The sequence below is a fragment of the Carya illinoinensis genome, chromosome 16 (assembly GCF_018687715.1).
Source record: "Carya illinoinensis cultivar Pawnee chromosome 16, C.illinoinensisPawnee_v1, whole genome shotgun sequence".
Taxonomy (NCBI): domain Eukaryota; kingdom Viridiplantae; phylum Streptophyta; class Magnoliopsida; order Fagales; family Juglandaceae; genus Carya; species Carya illinoinensis.
Window position 1 is genome coordinate 25367302 of NC_056767.1, and position 21134 is coordinate 25388435.

General features: G+C 35.1%; 2 protein-coding genes across 2 annotated transcripts; one reads left to right on the forward strand and one right to left on the reverse strand.

The window, feature by feature from the left end:
* Positions 1–1069: 1069 nt before the first annotated feature.
* LOC122298387 (zinc finger protein VAR3, chloroplastic) lies at positions 1070–4584 on the forward strand. The gene is made up of 7 exons (XM_043108105.1): positions 1070–1585; positions 2469–2586; positions 2784–3130; positions 3286–3402; positions 3749–3865; positions 3987–4085; positions 4195–4584. The coding sequence occupies exons 1-7, from the start codon at positions 1215–1217 to the stop codon at positions 4307–4309; spliced, it is 1284 nt and encodes a 427-aa protein (XP_042964039.1). The 5' UTR covers positions 1070–1214; the 3' UTR covers positions 4310–4584.
* A 468-nt stretch (positions 4585–5052) lies between these two features.
* Positions 5053–10966, reverse strand: LOC122298432 (ERAD-associated E3 ubiquitin-protein ligase component HRD3A-like). The gene is made up of 6 exons (XM_043108164.1): positions 10339–10966; positions 9676–10167; positions 8695–8910; positions 7862–8185; positions 7486–7728; positions 5053–5639 (listed from the first exon to the last, which is right to left on the reverse strand). Exons 1-6 carry the CDS (start codon positions 10876–10878, stop codon positions 5445–5447), a joined length of 2010 nt encoding a protein of 669 aa, XP_042964098.1. The 5' UTR covers positions 10879–10966; the 3' UTR covers positions 5053–5444.
* Between the last annotated feature and the right edge of the window lie 10168 nt (positions 10967–21134).

Genomic DNA, 21134 nt, shown 5'->3' on the forward strand with positions numbered 1-21134 from the left:
GACCATGATTGGCTGGAGAAGCAAGCCAACAAAGCGTTTCATACTTTGTACAAGCTAACCAAGCCATACACACTAGAGACCAATGTCTCGTTGAGAGGGGAAAGAATACAACCAAGAAGAACTTGGTCTTTTCTAAACCAAATACCATAAGCTGAATTTGGTGTATTGTCAAGCAAATTCTTGTTGGGTGTGGTTTCTGAGCTGTCCAGGAAACCCATCAAAGAATTTCTTCTTAGAAATGGTAGAAACAATGATTGCTATCCTAAGTAGTTGGGTCCTTCAAGCTTGAAGGAGACATGGGAGAAAAAATATGGGTTTAAGGATTCATTTGTGCTGTTGCTTTCAAGGTGAAGGGTAGAGGAGTTTATGTTGATTGTGGCCATTTGCAGAAGCGTAAACATTGCTTTGATGCCATGTAAAATAATAAAAGGAAAGATTGAAAGTGTTCAGCTTGGATACCGAACAGTATATCATTCATATTGATTTATACTATAACTTTACAACTAATGTGAGTTTCTTATAGAGTGCAACATGCACATGCAGATAGGAAGTAGGGAAAGTTACAACAGAAAAATATTTGAAAAAATAGATGTTACAACATAACTTGTGTTTAAAAAAAACTATGCTGTATAGAATCGTAATAGCCTAAAGACTTGGTTAAGGAGAGACTTGAACGGCTTGATCAATACAGATATTTTAAAATTGCCCATCTCTCAATGAGATAGAAAATTTGTTGTTGAGTACATACGACTGTCTTAGATATAAATTGAATTATAAATATTTTCTTTTTTATTTTAAAATTTGTAACTTAATTAACCTCATGAATGGAACATATTTAAGTAATTTTATATATTAATATTTTAAATATATTATCATTAAAGTATAGGGTTTAAATATATTCATTAAAGAAATAATGAAAATAATAAAATATAATAGGAAGAGTAATATATAAAATGAAAAAAAATATCCAAAAACTTGTGGCGATTGGCAAAACCTCAATCTCTAAAATAAAAGTTGAGTTCGAAAACACATTCCTAAATGTATTAAAAAAAAAAAAAAAATTAGTTGGGAAGGTAACTCTTGAGATTTTTGGCCCGGAACAGTCGCAAAACCCTATCCTCGTCAGAGCCTTCATTGACGTATTACAAATACTTCACACAGATGCATTTCTCTTTCGCTGCTCTCGCGAACTCTACACACAAAAAGCACTGAAAATGTCAGCCTCCAAATTCTTACACTTCGGCACCTCACTCTTCCTCCGTACCCCTACACCTCCCTCCCGACTTCTCTTCCCCAAATCCTTACGTTTCCTCCGCTTCAGTTCCTCCGCCGCCGTCGACCCTCTTACTGACGGTACAACAGTAACGACATCTTCCCCTCACCATCAACCCCACCCGTGGCCCGAATGGATCACCTTCGTCGACCGCTTGAAGACCAAAGGTTACTTTGTCGAGCTCCCTCCCGAGGCCAAACAGGAGGCCGGGTCTGACGTTGGTCCCGGTGATGCGAAGAGCCTTTACATCGACATGAATCTCGTCAAGGACGCTTGCCTCAGCTTTGCGCGTGACCGCTACGATGTCTTCAAGTAGGTTTATTCGCTTTCTTTATATTGCTTTGTTTGTTTCCTGTGAAAGTTCTGCTAAGAAAACTTGAATCTTTATTTCTGTTTTTGTAAATTCTGTATCTTGGTTGAGTTTTTGTATCTTCTGAATGGCATCTTAGCTAGACAAAAGTAACCTTAAAACTCAAATTTTCATTTTTCTTATATATTGTGCTTATTTTTCGGGCGTATCATTATTACTCTGTTTCGATCTTAAGGCAATTTGGATTGAGAAATTAAATTCGTAGTGTTAAGATTAGAAATTTCATGATGTGGACTTGGACAAGCTGAAATATTTGGTTTAGATTAGTGAAAATGCATATTTCTTTCAATTTTTTTTTCTCAAAGTATTAGAAAGTTTTCTTTTCCTTTATATTTGAGTAGCGAAATTAAAAAATCTCTTTTTTATTATTATTTTATTTTATTGAATTCTCGACAGTTATATCCCTGTTGGTGATAAGATTAGGTAAATAGTGCAGATTGCTCTAGGGTTCATTCAACGACGTAAACAAAGGCTACACAGTGCATTGGATAGATATCAACGCTTAATCTTTAGTTAACCTTTGCTGGACGGACTTGGTGAGTGAATGGTCTGGCTAGGTATGGAAAGATGGTTAGAATATAAATTGTAGATGTAGGAGTATGGTTTTTAATGGTTATTACACAGCAATGTTAGCAACGCTAGCCATATATTGGTCCCGTCATTTAATGTCTCAGTGGTATAAAGGTTGTCCTCTCAATCTCATGTCAACTTTCATTGTTTGGCAGTGGTTTTTTCATTTCTTCCAATCTCTATGAAGTAGTTGTTTAAGCATTAAGGTATGCCGTTATTTCTTTAATTTGACATTCCTATCTGCCTCTCATGCAGATCATTATCAACCAAGGATATTCAAATGGTTGTTGAGGGTGGTTGCCCTAATCTATTTCGGAAATCTGTTAATTCAGCAAAACGATTGAGAGCCTTTGTGCGTTTGGATGAAGGCGATGTATGTTATTTCTTTATTAATGACATCTATCTATCAAACTTGTCGATTCTTGGCTTGTTTTCTATTTTAATAAATTCAAAATCACTCTTCAGAAAAAGAAATGACTATACTTTGTCAGAGGTTTATTTTTCCTTCTGTTTTGTTTCGGAAGCCAATTTTTTTTTGCCTAAGCATCTGACAGGTTCACTTATTTTCAGGTATGTAGTACTTGCATTCTACGAGGATCCTGTGATAGGGCTTATGTGATTTTAAAGGAAGATGAAGCAGCTGCCCGTACTGTGGATATAGTGCGTATACTGTTGTTCTATGCACTAGATCCCCTTGTTATTTCAGGAGGAGAGAAACCGCCTGGTAGAGATATAATTGAATCATCTGCAAGGAAACTGTTCTCTGAGTTGATTGATCTGAGTGAAGCATCCCCTGATCCAGTACTTCCAAGGCCTGCTGTCAAGGGGATGAAACAAAAGGAAGAGAGTGTAAAGTTCATGGATGATAAACTGTCTCAAGATGTTGAGATGATGAAAGGGGATTGGATGTGTCCTAAGTGAGTTTCCTTCAAACTTCAAAGCTTCTTAGTTGTGTGTGGGAGTGAAGTAGAACTGCCTCATATATCGAATACTTCCATTTGATGGAATTGAAGGGATAGGGGGGCATCTTCTCCATATCTGTCATGAACTTATGCTTGCTATGTTGTTGCAGATGCAATTTTATGAACTTCTCTAGAAATATCCGATGCCTAAAATGCCAGGAAGATGGCCCTAGAGGAGTTGCTGCAGGTGATGTTGAAATGAAAAAGGGGGACTGGACTTGTCCTGAGTAAGTTTGATTTTGTGATATTAGTTTTGTATGATAATAATAAATCCCTGCAATATATATATATATATATATATTGTGGAATATATTGAGAGCGTGATACATGTTGGATTTAGGGCTTAGTGTGGTGGTTTTATTTCATTTCATTTCCCTTTTGTTTATCTAACATGGTTTTATAATTCATGTAACGTTATTATCCATATTTGATATGCTACTGCCAGTGGTAGACAATGGAAGAGTCCTGCACCTCTCTTGTTTTTCTTTTCAACTTTGCTGTCATGAAATGCTTGTGTTCCATGCGTTGCATATGTTCAATGATCTTGACTGGTGCACTTCGTTTTTGTTACAGATGCAATTTCATGAATTTTTCTAGAAATATACGTTGCCTGAAGTGCAAAGCAGAGGGGCCAAAGAGGGTTAGTGCAGGGGAGGTGGAAATGAAAAAAGGAGATTGGAACTGCCCGCTGTATGTTTCCTATTCACGTCTTGCTAATCAAAATAAATTTTTAACTGCTGTTCATATAAACTCATATGCACTTCATTCCCTATGAACGCTTGGGTCCTCATGAATTAGCCTCTTTCTGCAGGTGTGAGTTCATGAACTTTGCTAGTAATAGGAAGTGTTTGCGCTGCCGAGAGCCACGGCCTAAAAGACAGCTAAATCCTGGAGAATGGGAATGCCCCTCGTGAGTCTCTCTCTCTCTCTCTCTCTCTCTCTCTCTCTCTCTCTCTTGTGGGTGATGTTGATCTTTAAAATAACTGAAGACCTTATTGACACATGGTTGCGTTCTGTAGATGTGACTTTTTGAATTATAGAAGGAACACAGTATGCCTGAAGTGTAACTGCGAACGCCCCAGAGAACAAGCAACTTCTGAGTATGAAGAGCAGTTATGGAGGCGGCCTTATTAGTAGTAGTATCAGAAGCGGCTTCATTGTACTTACCCAACTCATCGATAATGATATGCTTGATGTATGTAATCTCAGGTTGGCGTTCAAAAAGAGAGCAACATCAAGTTCATTCCAATGTTTCTCTCTGCTCTCACTGCAACCTGATATTGCCCTCTATTTTGTTCAATTTTGATTCTCCCCAGGATTTTTACAAAATCAATGATAGAAAGAGGAATCTACAGTTTGCAATTGTAGAATTGAGCACGGAATCTATAGTTCATTCATCACTGTTTCAATTCCGTGGCTACAATATTCTTTTCAAGGTTTTCTGCTCTGCTAAACATGGCCGGCCAATCTTAATGAAACATCTGAGTTGATAAAGAAGCATGATTGACTGGATGGAAATGTGCCTGTAGAGGTGTTAACAAAAAAGGAATACTTTCTAGAAAGGAGGAATGCATAAATTAAGTACACTGGTTAATATGTGATGGCAGTTTTGGGCCCATTTTATACAGGTGTATACAAATTTCACTGGTTTTATGCAATGAGTTTGTTCAATATCAAGATATATTTATGAAAAAAGAGTTAAAGAAACAAAATCTGCTATGTCCACTAAAAATGAAAATAAAATTAGGAGATAAAGTAGAAAAAGTAATAACTACAGTGAAATATCATGTTACTACAACCTGACGTGCTATTTTATTATAAATCTTGTCATTTTCAATTAGACAATTTTAAAAAATAAAAATAAAATAAAAACACAATTCAGTATAAATTTTCGAGATAAATTTTATGTGGGAATAGTATTTTGTCCAGTGTTATAAGCCACACTTTTCTGACAGGCTTAGGTTTGGGCCGTTTGGCACCTAAACGACAGCAATAAAAAAGCCCAACTGCCAGAAAAAAAGGCTTCTACACCTAGTGCTCACATGCAAGTTCTCATCAGGAGAGCACAAATTACATAGAAAAATCCATCACACTCAATGGAGGATCAAGTTATATGCTTGAATCTTCCAACATTGCCATGATGTGATCATATATCAGTACATCATATTGCCAAAAGAATAAAAACGTTTACTAGAGAGCAAAAGACCTTGCAAGGTTTTTTTAAGACCACTGAAATGAATTCAATGGGTATAGGTGCACCATGATATGATCATTCGGATTGTCGCACAGCCAACTGAGCAGTGGCAGCAACAGCATGCCGACGATTCCTCTCACGAAGATAAAGGACAGCAAGTAAACAAGCAAAGAGAGTCAGAATGGTCGCATTTTCTTTCTCCAAGAGCACATTCTCCACCCATGCTTTTATTTTAGGATAGACTCCAGGCAACGAATCAATCAAATGGACCTAGATTTGATCAAAACAGAACCCATAATTAGCTTAGCAAAAATTTAATGGCAGAACTTATTCTTAAAAGTTTCATTTTTGTAATCCTCAAGATCAAGCAGAAAGAAGAAAACAACCAAAAATTAATGGAACAGAGAGTTTAAACATTAGAAACCGCTTAAGATCGGGCAAACATACGAAAACACAAATTTCCAATGTTTTCCCCCCTCCCTTGTCACAGCCTGATATTATTCTCTTCCCCTACCCATATTATTTCTCTGGGGCCCCGCCGGGTTGGGTGTTGAGACATACTCAACACTTCTCAACACTCTTTATTACTATTCATTACTTTATTATTACTTTTTACTACTAATCATTACTTTTTATTACTATTCAATATTTTATCATTACTTTTTATCTACTTTTTCACTACTATTCACAATACATCTCAACACCCAAACCCAACCCGTTATAGTTTCTTCATGTAATTCTCCTAGTTCTAAATGTTTTGTTTGTATGATGAATAGTGATGACTGCCTCTGTTTATGTAATTTTCTTATAAAACTTTGTTCATAGAGGGTGCAAGTGTCTACTTTTCGTCTTTGGTTTTAAAAAATATAAGACAAGAATACACCAAACAAAAAGATAAAAGGCCCAATTGCCATGTGCATGATTGTGGACAATATACAATCTAATTGAAACAAGACCATAACAGTTGTATTGTTATGAGCAAATCCAAAAGCTCAGTATCACAGTATGAAAATAAAGGAGTAATAATCAACTTCTTGTTACTGAGCTTTTGGATTTGGGGGCCAATGATTCCTTTAGTGTGGGATAGCTAAAATCTAATGCATGGCTAATAAAGCAATAAAAATGTTGTGTTGTTGAGTAAAAGAACGTGATGAGATGATACTAAGCTAGATGGAAAGCTAATAATGTATTCATGTCTGCATTTTGCTTTGTTTTGTGGGAAAGGACAGTCCTTTATTTTTTTTTTTCTGGAAATTTTTGGCGTTCCAGCCTGTTGGCTATTTCAGCAGGCCCAAGAACACGACCCCCCCCCCCCCCCCCCCCCCCCGAGTCTTCTATTCCCTTTGTCTCTGCCACTGACCTCCTTTTGGTGCTCACCCCTATCAGGGGATCTAACCCAATTTGGTGCCTATGGAGTCCAACACTCCTTTGACTCATAAAAAATGTACATGAAGCAAGCAACAAGGGCCAAACTTCTGAACCTCGGCACTTGCTTAAATTAGTGGCTTACAGCCATTTTTCCCTTCCTCTTTTATTCAAGAGGCCCTAATCCCTCCACCCAAAAATTATGTCTATTTACTATGATCCTTAGAGTGGCCCTAATCCCTTCCTCTTATTCAGAGAGGCCCTAATGCCTATAAAAAAGATGTTAACTTATAGGATTTTAAAATCCCACAAAAACATAACTCTCTGCATCAGAAAATGCTGAAAATTTTCTCCATGACTCTCGATATCGGGACTAATTCTATGTTATAGTGTCAAATTAGTACCCTAACCCGAACTCCTGTGGCCCAGAAAGAAAAAAAGTCAAAATATCACGCACTGAGAGCCAGGGCTTAACATATTTTTGTCACCATTCAAAGGAAGATGTCGCTGCTCCATGAGCCATTTGTCACAACCTTGACTGAGCATGTCAGGGTTATCATACATGTCAATTTCTGTCAAGCTGCTCCTCCCAATAATTTAATAGATTTGTAGGTATTGGATAGAAAAGCAAAGTCCAGCATTTGGGCATGATTGGCATTTTGCTGCACTGACATAATAGTTTATGAAATCGAAATTTGCTTCTGCGATTACAGCTCAAGAACATGAGCTGGTAAACAGACAGGAGACTCACCAAGAAACTATTTGCATAGTTCATTCGAATCCACAAGCTTGCAAGGGCAATTGTTACGGGCAACTTTGCGTTGGGATCAGTCTGTAGTGCTTGATCATAGTAACGCTTGGCAAGATGGAGATCAATTGGAAGTCCTTGGCCACGCTCATACATATACCCAAGGTTGAACATGGCTTGTGCATTAGATTTTTCTTTGGCAAGCATGTAAGCTGTTGCTGCACGATGATAATCTCCCTCAATACCCTAAGAAAAGAAGAGGGAAAAGATGAAAGGTTAAGCAAAATCATGGAGTAGGAGATCCAAGAGCATGACCTAAATCATAATCCCGAACCTTGAACCGAACAAGATGCCTATTTCATCCGAGATACATACGTACCTGACCATAATAATATGCATCCCCAATCGACATCGCAGCATGTTCATTACCCTGCTCGAAAGCTTGCCACCACAAATAATTTGCAAGTCGATGCCTTTCTGCATCTGTGCAGAACTTAGACTCTCCCATGCACATGCTACGTTTCCCATATTTTTCAAGTATCCATGCAGCATTACTTTGTGCCACCTCATACCCCAGCTCAGCCATCCTTGCATACAAGAGGAATGCCTTACCCACATCACCTTTTAAGTACGACTCGAGTGCCCATCTAGACAAGGAAGTCCATGGTCCAAGTTCAGCAACTACTTTGTATAATCTAGTTGCCTGAAATCCATGAATAAGTAAGATTGATTATTTTGTGGTTCATGTTTGGATTATTTGTTTTTTGGTTTTTATATTATATAAGAATGAATCAATGATGTTAGACTTTCATAATAGCCATTAGGAATTTACATTGAAGACTGAACATATTAAATTTTTTTACTAAAGAGGAAAAACACTTTTCTTTTATTACCATAAACGTGCTATATATATCCCTAAATTGATAAATATATTGATAATTAATTGTATATTGACATATATCATGTATATAGCAAAATATGCATTATGAAAAAATATTAAAAAAATATGAACTATTGTTATACCTCTTCAGTCCCTCTCACTATGAATTTCTAGATCACCCATTGAACTCAAAAATTAACTTTATAACTCTGTCTCTAAGTTCCAAAAGACTCTAAAGCTTTTGAGATTAAAAAAAAAAAAAAAAAAAAAAAAAAAAATCTTTGTGCTTTACTATCCTATTTCTATTAATAACCTAAAAAAACCGAATTTACCTCTTGAAGGTTCTTCTTTAGCCCCACACCAGCATGTAACATCTTTGCCAGCAGGTAGAATGCCTTCGGTTGATCTGCATCAGCAGCCTGCATAAAATACTTAAATGCAGTCGAAAAATTCTTCTTTACCCCAATCCCTTTTAGATACATTACTCCTAGGTTATAGTGGGCGCTGGAATCATTCTTACTAGCAGCCTTCTTAAAGCACTCTCTTGCCTGCAATGGAAACGAACAGTTTCATGTGGTACATGCTCTGAAATTAGACTACAACCAGATCTAAAACAACTTGAGTATACAAAACTGAGGACAAACAAACGAAACATTCGTGATGGGAGGAAACCCAAGAATATTTTATTAAAGTAGAAGTAATATACTAGAAAGCCAAGTGCAGGTCAATATGGTGTGGAAGTCTGATAGATGATTCTTTTACATTTGCTGTTGTGTATAAAGAGGAAAGGCAATGCTAGGAACTTGCTATTGCGAGGTGATTGTGGTTGAGCTAAGAACCATAATACTAAAATTGATGTTTTATGTTTGGATGTCAGCCAAGAATACTATTGGCATATCCAATATTTAGATTATGTCTTCCAGTTTCTTCCTTCTTTTTAGTTTGTTGCTTTACATCCTGTTTTTTCATTAAACACATTAACCAATCAAACCAATGTTTTTTCATCAATTCTGCTCCACTTTCAAGGACCACTACTGATAATAATGGTGATGATAATGGTGGTAACTTGTTACCGCAAATGCGAAGAATAAAGGGTAGTGATGATGTCAAATTGTCAAGTGAAATAATTTATCCAATTATTGTAACAACGAGAGAAATAACTAAAGAGAAATTGAAAAGAAGCAGGCCAGCAAAGAGGAAGGCATAACAAAAGTAGAGCACGACAGGTTAAGCTAGTCAGCCCATTATCGATGGTGTAGCCAAGCAAGTAAAGCGTCAACATATAAGTATGCAGCAAACCAAAATAATCTTACCTTGGTATAATTCTTGTTGCCAACACCATAGCCTTTGACATACAAATACCCTATCCCATTATAAGCCGAATGAATTTGCTGTCTGGAAGCATGGGTAAGCCATTTAAGCGCTTCCGTGTAGTTCCTCTCAACCCCAACTCCCCGAGCATATATCTCTCCAAGAACTTCCATTGACCTTGGCTCCCCCTTCTCCACAGCCTTCAAAAACCACGACACTGCCTTGGCATGATCAGGCCTCAATCCTCTAAGCCCCAAGTAGTAAAGCATGCCAATTGCGTACATGGCTTCAGCGTTCCCCTTCTGTGCCTGAAATTCCAGAATCTGGACTTCCTCAGCATCCTCTCCTCTGGACCTCATCAGGACCTCCTTATTCTCCTCAGCCCCAATGTGGATTCTGACTGCTTCAATCACAGGTGGATATTTTGAAACCAAGAAACTTTTTACAGCTACGTCTGCTAACTTGGCGTAAAGTTCAACTGCTTTCTCATACATCTGCAAATAATCAAGATAAACAATAATAGTCTTACTAGTTACCATAAGAATTTAAATAAAAAGAGAACACAAAATGAAATTCAAAAACCATACTTCTATTATCTTTGATACAGAAACACTAAGCTCACCCAAGCATCTGATTTGCGTTAGACAAAGTAACGTAGAACAAACCTCTTGACGCGCGTAGGAATAGGCGAGGGCCATCTGGGACTGCATATTGCCCCCCTCGGCAGCAAAGTGATGGTACATAACAGACTTGGCCTTGTTCCTCTGCTTCATCAATCCCATCCCGTGCAGGAACCCAAGCACGGACCTTGCGTGAGCGTGGCCCCCACTCGCCGAGTTTTCAATCTCCGCTGCCGCCTCTTCCATTAACCGAGTGTCTCCGGAGCTCGCTACGGAGACCATCTTGGAGACACCGGAGAAGTACAGCGCTTCTAGAGCCGTACTCGTATTGGATGAGCCAGAGGCATGAGAGGGGGAGGCCGGCTCAAAGAGTGGTTGCCAGGAGCCGGGGTCAAGGTCGTCCTCGGACTTGTGGGGTGAGTCGGAGTCGCCGAACTCGTCCCAGCCGGGGAAGTCGTCGGTAGAGGACTGCTTGAATTCTTTCCCAGTGAGAACGATGGTGTATGGTTGGACGGTGAAAGAGAGAAGAAAGAGAGAGAGAAGGATGAGAGGGACTAAGAGCTTCAGGATTGCGCAACGCGTCATTTTGACGTTGAACGAGTAGAGCAGTAGCACAAGAAGAAGAAGAAGAAGAAGAAAGTGAACAAGAGATCGACGTGATCTTCTTTTAAGGTTTAAGATAATATTCATATTTATTTGGATTTGGGTCTTAGAGTTCTAGTCAAAGTCTATTATTGACTTAGTTATGGACTTTTTAATATATACACCAGTAGTTGGACAACGTCCAAATTACGTTCGCTCATGTATAAAAATATTATTTTTAAAAAATTAATATTATTTTTATTAAGAATTTTTGTTATTAATAATGTAATACTTAAAAAAAAAATATAATTCAAACATCAAATAGTAATATAGATTTAAATCAATTTTAAAGAATTTAGAATTAAATTTCTATTATTTACTATTGCATGTACTTTTGGGTATGGTTAGAAACAATAAATATGTAAAAAAAAAGAACCTTGAACTAAAATTATGCAGCGTGGGAGACAAACCATTAACAGTAAAGCAACGTACAAAACACGTTTTCTTAGTTTAATAAAGTGATTATTTTAAAAAAGTTATATAATTTTTAAAGAGAAATAAAATACTAAGGTTTTTATAAGATATTGTTATTTGATTTTAATGTTTCATAATAAATTTAAATTGATAAATAACTAATATTTTATTGGAATAATTGTATTCGTAAATGAAGTTGGTAAATAGATTTAAACTTAATTATTTTACATTTCACTTTATTTATATAAGGAATGAATATAAATTTTAAATCACATATAAATTTATATATAAATTATAATTTATATAAAATATCATATATATATATATATAATAGAATATAGAATATATATTTATATAATTTATATAGATATATATAATAGAATATATATATTTCTAATATGCCTCCTAAATAAATGATCATCAATGCATGGGTTCCTGGATTGATACATGTTGTATGAATTTTGATAACTATAAATTTATTCATAAGTGATTGGAGAGAGATTAAAAAAATAAGAACTTTTAAGAATAGAGAGAGAGCCACTTTAATTTATTCATACAACTAACGACATTAATTTTAACGGTAAAATAACAAAAACCGTTAAACTAATAAAATTTCGTTACATAGCCACTTTATATATATATATATATATATAAAAGAGATATATATATATATATATATATTTATATATATATGTTGGTTGCCACGTCATTTCCAATCACTTTTCCAATAAGATGTTGCCACATCATCATTCATTATTTTCAATCCTCAGTTTGAAATAAAGGATAGATGCAATCTTTTCTCATTTAAAAAAAAAAAAAGGTTTGATTCAATTTTATGATTTATCCCTAAAACTTCAAACTGTTAAAATTAATGAGTGCCATTATTCAATTATAAATTTATATTGTACAATTTTAAGTATCACTCTTCTTAATAAATAATTTACAAATGTTTATAAATTAATTTTTATAAACCTACAATGATACATCAAATGTTTTTTTCATATCGATCATGAGATAAATCTAAATATTATATAAAAGTCATCTCACTTTATAAATTTTTTTAAGAACAAGACTACAAGAGTTTTATTATATACAATTATTTTTGTATATTCTTTGAACACTCTACTGATGTGATTGGTTAAAATAATTTTATATTAAAAAAAATGATGCAATCAACCACATTAAAAGAATACACAAAAGTGACTGCATATAGAATTTTTGAAACGAGAATACCACGTTATCAATCATTTGGATGAGAATAAAAACTTTCCGTTAATTTCCCGCTTTGAGAATTTCTTAAGTAGTTCATACCTCATGTAGCTTTGTTAGGTCAGCAAATAAAGGACTGACCTGCTTTGTTTACACACCTTCAGTCGGGGTTGGACTGAATTGAGCTATGTTCTCTTAAGTAATTATTGTTCTTTCAATGTCGATACGGCTCAGACTTTCCTAAGCAACTCGTATTTATCGCCCTTTCCTAAGTAATTAATGTCTCTTTGTTTAGATCAATGTAACGCATGCTAACTTTATATATAAAGAGATGACCACAGGAATTTCAGGAACCTCTGAAGATCAGCAAGATCATAGTAAAATCTCCTCCTTCGATTTCTCACTATATATGGAATTCATCAACTGGCAGGTTTGAATCGACCCTATGTTTGGTTTCTAAGAAAATGACAGATAAGATGATCAAATTAATTTTTTGAGACTTCTCCTTCCATTGCTGAAGTATAGTGTCCTTTTATTTTTAATTTTAATTTTAATTTTATAGATATATGTTATCTATCCTGCAATGTACCATGGATAGGCTTGCTATATGAATGGAAACTAAGATAACATGTGTAAATTTATACTATATTTGAGCTGCTAGAGGGTTGGTTGTTTTGCTACAAACTAATTTATCTCATCTCATCTTGTATAATCATTATATATTTTTTAAATTTTCACATAAAATATAATAAACAATTCAACTTTTTCAAATTCTAAAACAAAACTAATAATAAAAAATTATATTATAACAATATTTTATTCAACTTTCAATAAACATTTTATTTCATCTCATGTAAACTGTATAATCAAACGAGGCCTAAATCTGTATTGAGGTGCGTAACTAAATCTTTTCTTTTCATTAGGTTCTTTTAAGATAATTGTTTTTGATAATTAAGTTGTTGAAGTTTTGTTAATCTTATAATGATGGCTATTTTAGTGAACATAGCCATCATTATAAGATTCTAACGAGCTGGTGGCAGAAGAGGAAGCCGGATCGAAGAGCAAGTGCTAGGAGCCGGGTCGACCTCGTCCTCAGACTTGTGGGGTGAGTCGAAATCGACGAATTTGTCCCAGTTTGGTGATTCATCGCAAGAGATGGTGGACTCCTTGAGGTCCTCTTCAGAGAGAACGATGATGTATGGTCTTGCGGTGAGGGAGAGCATGAGGAAAGAGAGTAACAGCTTCAGGCATGCGATATGCATCGTTTTGATGTCGAACAAGGAGTAGAAGAAGAAGAAGAAGAGACTGCATTTGGAAGTTCCTGTAATGTCAGCGTATATGCGTGTGTGTTCAGTTGTGTCCCGACTCCTGTAAGTTCTGTTGACTTTTAGCATCATCCTAAGGTACTATTTGGCCACATGAAATTCTCATCTCAAATATAAAATTCTCATATCATTATTACAATTTTTTCAAATCTTTATACAAAAAATATAATAAACAATTCAATTTTTTTAACTTTTTCAAATTTCAATACAATAATAATATTAAAATATAATATTTTAATATTTAATCTTAAAACTCAAAATTCTCATCTAAAAAATCTCAGTGACCAAGCAGAACCTAGTTAAAAGGACATGTAAGATAAATTTAGTACATTAGTGTTTCTACTTTAGTTATTTTTTTTATTATATAATAATAAAATAATATAAGATTAATTTGATTTTAACTATTCACATCAAATCTCTACATTGAATTATTCATTAATTCATAATATAGTAATGAGTAATTATTAATTGAAAAAATTAAATATTTTTTTAATTATCAATTTATTTTATTTTATCATATATTACTATTTTACCTATTATATATTAATTAGTAATCATATTTTAATTAAATTATAGATTAAAAATTATATTTTTTCAATTGTCATTTAATGTTAATAATCACAAATTTCTAATTAAACCCATCTAAAATTCTATATAAATGTCTTAATTACAAATCAAATTTCTATATTTCTCATCCAACTATATATATTTTTTTTTCAGATTTTATTCTATCTAAGAACTATATGTACCAATGTTTTGAATACCGTACCGGATGTCGTACCGGTCAAGACACTGGAACGAATTATTTCGATACTGGTACCATTTCGTGTACCGTTTTGGGATAGTCGATGTATAAATAAATTATATATATAAATATATATAAATTATATTTCAAAATAATAGTCTATATATGAATAAATTATACATGAATACATATGTATATATAAATTATAAATAGTCTGGTATGAATTGTGGGTCAAAAAATGAGATTATAGCTTGAAAAAGAGAGAGAAAAAGAAAAGAAAAGATAAAGGCCGAAATACCAGCCGGTACAGGCCGGTACATAGGCCAGTATTTCAGCCGGTACGAAATAGGTACCATACCTGTACCGGCCTAGTGACTGGTATGGAATGTAACGACCGTACCGGCCGGTACGGTACAGTACCAAATACAATGATATGTACGGCTGGTACGATACAGTACCAAAAACAATGATATGTACTCTGCTTTCCAATCCAACAATCTATTTTTGCCAAACTTTATTCTATCTAATAATTACATCTACTAAATTTTTCATGATAGAAAGGACTTAGCATGATCTCCTTATAAAAATGACTTCGAAAAAGAAATGGACAGCTTTATCATTTTAAATCAGATGGTCAATGGATAAAAGAAATGGACTAATCATCCACATTAAAGTAGACATAATATTGGACAGCTTCATCCACAATATATTTCCACAACAACATCCACAAAATATAGCTTTGTATTTCCACAAAATACATCGACATCTTACATCCACAAAATACACTAAAGGATTTTGTATTTACACCATACACATCCACAAAATCAGCACAAAAGAGTCTACTACATAGCAGCTGCCCAGTCACATGTATTTTTCCCAGTCACATATGCTTCACATGTATTTCCAGCATATGTGACTAGGCAAAATCAGCACAAAAGAGTCTACTACATTACTGTGCATTTACAACAAAATAGAAAAAGTAACGTGAAACCACATGAGTTACTTTCCTCCAAAATGTGTGGATGGGGATGTAGATGTGGATGTAGATCTATTCTTCATTTCCTCATAAACTTTCTATTGAAGAGTTCAAAAATAGTCTTGCTGCATTTCATCCATACCGGCAATATCTAATTCCATGATTTTTATGTCAATCTTCTTTTTCTTAAATGCAATTAATGACATTCGATCACTCTCGGCCTTGATGACCGCTTCTCTCTTCTCCACCATGCACATGGTTCTATCATTGGTCATGCGACTTAAGGCTTTACCAAACTCAACATCTTCACATTCTCTAGTCTTCCTCTTTGTCTCCCTCTCTTTTTCACTCTTCTTACCTAGAGGTCTCTCACCAATGATCTCGACGTTGTCATCTTGAGTGTCATTTACTAGCAGAGTTGAGTTGGCAATGGTTGGACGTTTCCCAGGTAGTCTCCTCCTCATTTGCAACATCGACATATGTTGCTACCATTTCAGTTGGTGTCTTAATAGTCACCAATAATGTTCTATCGTGTACTTTGCCTTCTCATTCTCTTTATATAATATTTTGGCCTTCTAAGCTTAAATGAGCCAAGTGAGAATGTTAGGGTGAAAATCAGCTTAAGCTATAAAAAAAACATAAAGGAGAAACCAAATTATAACCTTGTCCTGCTCAGTGGCACCACTAGGATGTATTGACTCTACTTGGGCAACAGCAACACAAAATTTATTTGTGCATTTTTTGATACATTGCCATCGATTAGTTAATGATGCTACATAACATTTAGGACTATTTGGTTTTTTATACTCATTGTAATATTCACCTATTCTCTCCTATATTTGAGTGGATTTCTGGTCAGACTCACTTATAGCGTCGATGCTAATGTTGAGCCAAGTTGAAATGAGAAGACAGTCCTCCTCTGTGGTGAAAGACACACCTTGAAATGATCTTTTAGAGGGTGGCATTATTTCACCATCGACATATGAAGCTTGGACCAGAACATTATCATCTATGCTATGAAATGGGGTGCTGCCTTCCCCTTGTCCACTATTTTGTAAGAGAGTGGTGAAAAAAGGACCCTCATCAAATGGTGCAGCCATCCTTCATCGTATTATGATTATAATGAATGGCCAGTTGGGGTAGAATATAATACAAACTAGCATGGCAAACAACTATATAAGAGTATCTAACTTAGATAAACAAATCTGGCTGTATGGTTGAGCAAAGCTTTTCAATAGTTATAAAAGAGGTTAAGCAAATGTTCGATGCACAACTTCAACAACATCTAAGACAACACTAGAAATAGGATTTCAGATTTTGAGAGGCCAGTGCACAACCTCAAGGAAAGAAGAGCTGGATGGGATAAAACTCATTCATTGTTTATTATTAAGAAATTTGAGTAAATTTGAGTGTACAAAAAAAGCATTATTAAATATGTAGAAATATGTCCAGTTTCACATTCGATCAAGGTCCCGTGCATTTGTTAAGAACATCGAATCATGGACCTTGTCTAACTGATGAGAAAATAGAGTGTTTAATTGAAAAAACAGTGTGTTTATTGAGGGTCATCACATATGAGAGAGATCAAGGTCCCGTATATTTGTTAAGAACATCGAATCATGGACCTTGTGTTTATAGAGGGTTATCACATATGAGAGAGAGAGAGAGAGAGAGAGAGAGAGAGAGAGAGAGAGAGAGAGAGAGAGAGAGAGAGAGAGAGAGAGAGAGAGAGAGAGAGAGAGAGAGAGAGAGAAGTCACCACCCTCTTAATTTTCTCCTTTCAAATGTATTTAGTAGCCTCCAAGTCTAAAAGGTTTCATGTAGTGAGTTAAAAAGCAAAGATGGTGGGCAAGTAGCCAATAATATAGATTTCTATCTTTGCTACCAATCACAAGTTGGTTCGAAAAACATAAAATGGCAATGGCAAGGCCTCAGGGATTGCATGAGCAAATGATGGTTAGATGTTACTCATCCTTTCGGTAATAAAAGATTAATATTGTAGATGAACAGAGTGTGGGATGGAGAGCTTACCAAGACAACTTGTGCACCAATTAAGGGCTAATGCCTTGAAGACACCTGTTCCTTGTTGCACTCCTCCATTAAAGAGAACAAGAACTTTTCCTCTTCCAGTGTGAACAACCTACAATCCATGGTTTAAAAGCTATCAATTTATGAGAAAGGGTAATGTTAAGGATGACTTGCTACCAAAAATCCTTCCTAAGTCCCATGGGTATTAGCAACACTTTGTGACACCATGAAAGACTACATGACTACATGAGTTTAAGAGCTAGCTGCTGAGCTCCATGATTTTAGACAATAATACCATCAACGCCTACTTAATCGAATCAATATTTTAATCTTCATGGGTTCATTATTCCTTCCAGAAATTAAGCTCTAATTTAACAATTCAAAACATCTAAAAAAACTTTTACCTAATCAGAACAAGTGAATAAAACTCAAAGTAGAAGATGAAAACATGTATTATGAAGTATCTCTAGTTAGTGGCCTTGGCTATTGCTATCATGAGACAAAAACAAAAAATCCCAACATCAAACTTGATCATATAGCATTAGAAAAATTTGCAGTTTGATGAAATGAGTAGTCAATATTTTAATATTCATGGGCATATGATTCCTTACTGAAATTAAGCTCTTATTTAACAATTCAAAACATCTAAAATAGCTTTTAAGCAAAGAAAACTTAAAGCAGAAGATGAAAATGTGTATGATGAAAACATTTAGATCACATGAACTGCAATAGATCATGAACTAATAAGATGATAATAAATAAATAAATGGTTACTCTTCTATATAAAAAAATGTTGAACACAAGAACACTAGACAAAAGCTTGTATGGGAATCATAAAGACAAAAGTTTGTGGGCAACAGTAGCACACAATCCAAATCAAGGTCTCAATAATATAGATATGAGAACAACCTATCAGGTGTACATGAAGACATGTTTTAACATCACCCAGACATTACATACATGGTTTTGCTTTCATAGGAATGCATGCAATTGAAGACAAATTTAATTCCCAATCAAACATCCTATGACTATCCACAATCTATCAACAACTATCTGAAGGTGTAGCAATGCAATTGACTCTATTAAAGTGGGCCCGGGTAATTGGTCGATGGACCCTTCTATTATTGAATTTTCATTCATCAATCATTTTCAATCTATATATGCATCTTCAAATCCAATTGTCTCGAGCCAGATTGAGAATCTTTTTGAAAAACAGATTACAGATGAGGAGAATGCTTTCCTTAGTGCAATACCAAATGAAATATCAAAGAAAACACACTAATAGCTTGAGCTATTTCACCACCTGAAGAAAAAATAAGGAAAAAGAGGACAAATGGCTATAAAATTCGATATGGAAAAAGCATTCGACTATATAGAGTGAGATTTTCTGTTCACAGTAATGAAAGTGATGGGTTATAACAACAATTGGATTAGCTCGATAAAAGAATGCGTGACAACAACATCCTTTTCCATTCTTATCAAGGGATCTCCCAGAGGCTTTTTCAAGGAACAAAGGGGGCTAAGACAAGGTGATCCCTTATCACCTTTCCTTTTCATATTAAGCACGGAGGTGCTATCATGATTAATAACTTGATCTGAGACTCAAGGCAATTTTGAAGGTATTTGGCTTAACAAAGACTTCCCCTCAATCTCCCATCTACTATTTTTGGATGATCTAATCATATTTGGTAAGGCTACGAAAAGGAGTGATCAAGAAATATCTCAAAATCTGGAAAAATATCGGGCTTGGTTGGGGCAAATAATTAATCTCAGCAAAATGTCCATCTTCATCACTAGGAATTCCAACTCCTTAGTCAGAGAAGCAATCATTCAGATTCTACCCTACAAATTATCTTCATCTAGAATGAAATACTTAGGACTACTAACATCCTTCAACTGAACCAAGAAAGAAAATTTTAAAGATTTGAAGGAGGAAATCCAAAACAAATTAGAAGGTTGGAAGTCAAAGTTACTTTTGCAAGCAAACAACACTATGTTAACCAGAACAGTGGCAAGCACGATCCCATCATACCAGATGCAATTTTTCATGCTACCAATATCAATCTGCAAGTTTCTGAACAAAAGCTTCAAAAACTTCTGGTGGGGTTTTTCTATCAATTAGTCTCACAAACTCACTCTAAAGTCAGGGAAATCCATTTGTTAACCAAAAAATGAGGGAGGCCTAGGATTGAGGTTAATGAAGGATATGAACTTATCACTACTAACAAAAACTGGATGGGAAATGAGTAAACCAAACATAGGATTATGGCACAGGATCCTCTCCAAAAAATATCTCCGATCCAAAGAATTTCTTAATGTTAAAGCAAAAATATCGGACTCATGGATATGGAAGGACATCCTTAAGACTAGAGACTTAATTTCCAAACGGAGGTGCTATCAAATTTTCAACGGGCTATCAGTTAATGTTTGGTTAGAACCTCGGATACCCACAGTGGATAATTTTAACCCAAAACCAAGCAACCCGATGAATGAGGTCCATCCTCACTTGAAAGTCTATTATATCATTGACAAAACCAATCGTCATTGGGAAATGGAGAAGTTGAGAACCATTTTCATGCCATAAACAATTACAAAAATTCAAAAAATATCAATCCCCTTCCATAGTCAGAGACAAGATTCAATAATCTAGACTCCCAATCATTTAGATGAATTTTTAGTGAAAAAAACTTATCATTTAGCGGCAACAAATCAAGAGATTGCACCATTGCTGAATTTTCCAACACGGAAACGGCTGCAAAGGGTTATCCCAAATCTTCAATTTGAATTGTGCCCCCTGTGCAAAGAAGAGGAAGAAACTCAATTTCATCTTTTTATTGAATGCCCCTTTTCGCAAATACTATGGCAACAAAGCTGCTGGCCTTTGAATCTAGATCGTATGCAATTAAATTGAATTTCATAATGGATTTAGCTTATAATCAATCCGACATCATTGGGCCTAAATGCATCAGAAAAAAAGCTCTTTTCAGCTGTTTGTGGTAATTGTAATTGACTTTATATGGAGGAAGCGAAATGAGGTGGTTCATAACCACATTGTGATTTCGATTAGAGAAGCAATCACTTAGTTGAGAAAAATATATCAAGTCAGGTTAGCTTGGAAAACGAAATCTAAAGCCTAGAAATCAATTACATGGAAACCTCCACCCCCAAATCAATGGAGTTTCTCCTTTGATGCTGTTATTAGAGACTGATTCTCCACATCCTCAGCTATTTGTTGGTTTTCAGAAGGTGTTTGTATGATAATCTGGATCTCAAAAATCCTAACCAAATCTTGTTATAGCAGAGGCATCAGTAGCTCTTATAGCTTCTCAAATGGCAAAAGTTTGCAACAATGACCATCAACTCTAGAGGAAGATGCGCAGCTGGTTATAAAGGCCATCGTTAATGAATCCCAACAATATGGATTGGCAACAATAATCGAATATATTCATCAAAACCTTCAACCGAGCAAAGATTTGAGAGTAAACAAAATCCATCGTTCTTA

What these genes read in the sequence shown, in the direction of transcription:
- LOC122298387 (XM_043108105.1), top strand. Translation starts at nt 1,215, where the DNA reads ATGTCAGCCTCCAAATTCTTACACTTCGGCACCTCACTCTTCCTCCGT. An exon ending in GGGGATTGGATGTGTCCTAA is followed by an intron (nt 3,131 to 3,285) that starts GTGAGTTTCCTT and finishes ATGTTGTTGCAG; the next exon opens with ATGCAATTTTATGAACTTCT. An exon ending in GGGGACTGGACTTGTCCTGA is followed by an intron (nt 3,403 to 3,748) that starts GTAAGTTTGATT and finishes TTTTTGTTACAG; the next exon opens with ATGCAATTTCATGAATTTTT.
- LOC122298432 (XM_043108164.1), bottom strand. Translation starts at nt 10,878, where the DNA reads ATGACGCGTTGCGCAATCCTGAAGCTCTTAGTCCCTCTCATCCTTCTC. An exon ending in TAAAGAAGAACCTTCAAGAG is followed by an intron (nt 8,186 to 8,694) that starts GTAAATTCGGTT and finishes CATGGATTTCAG; the next exon opens with GCAACTAGATTATACAAAGT. An exon ending in ATGCATATTATTATGGTCAG is followed by an intron (nt 7,729 to 7,861) that starts GTACGTATGTAT and finishes TTCTTTTCTTAG; the next exon opens with GGTATTGAGGGAGATTATCA.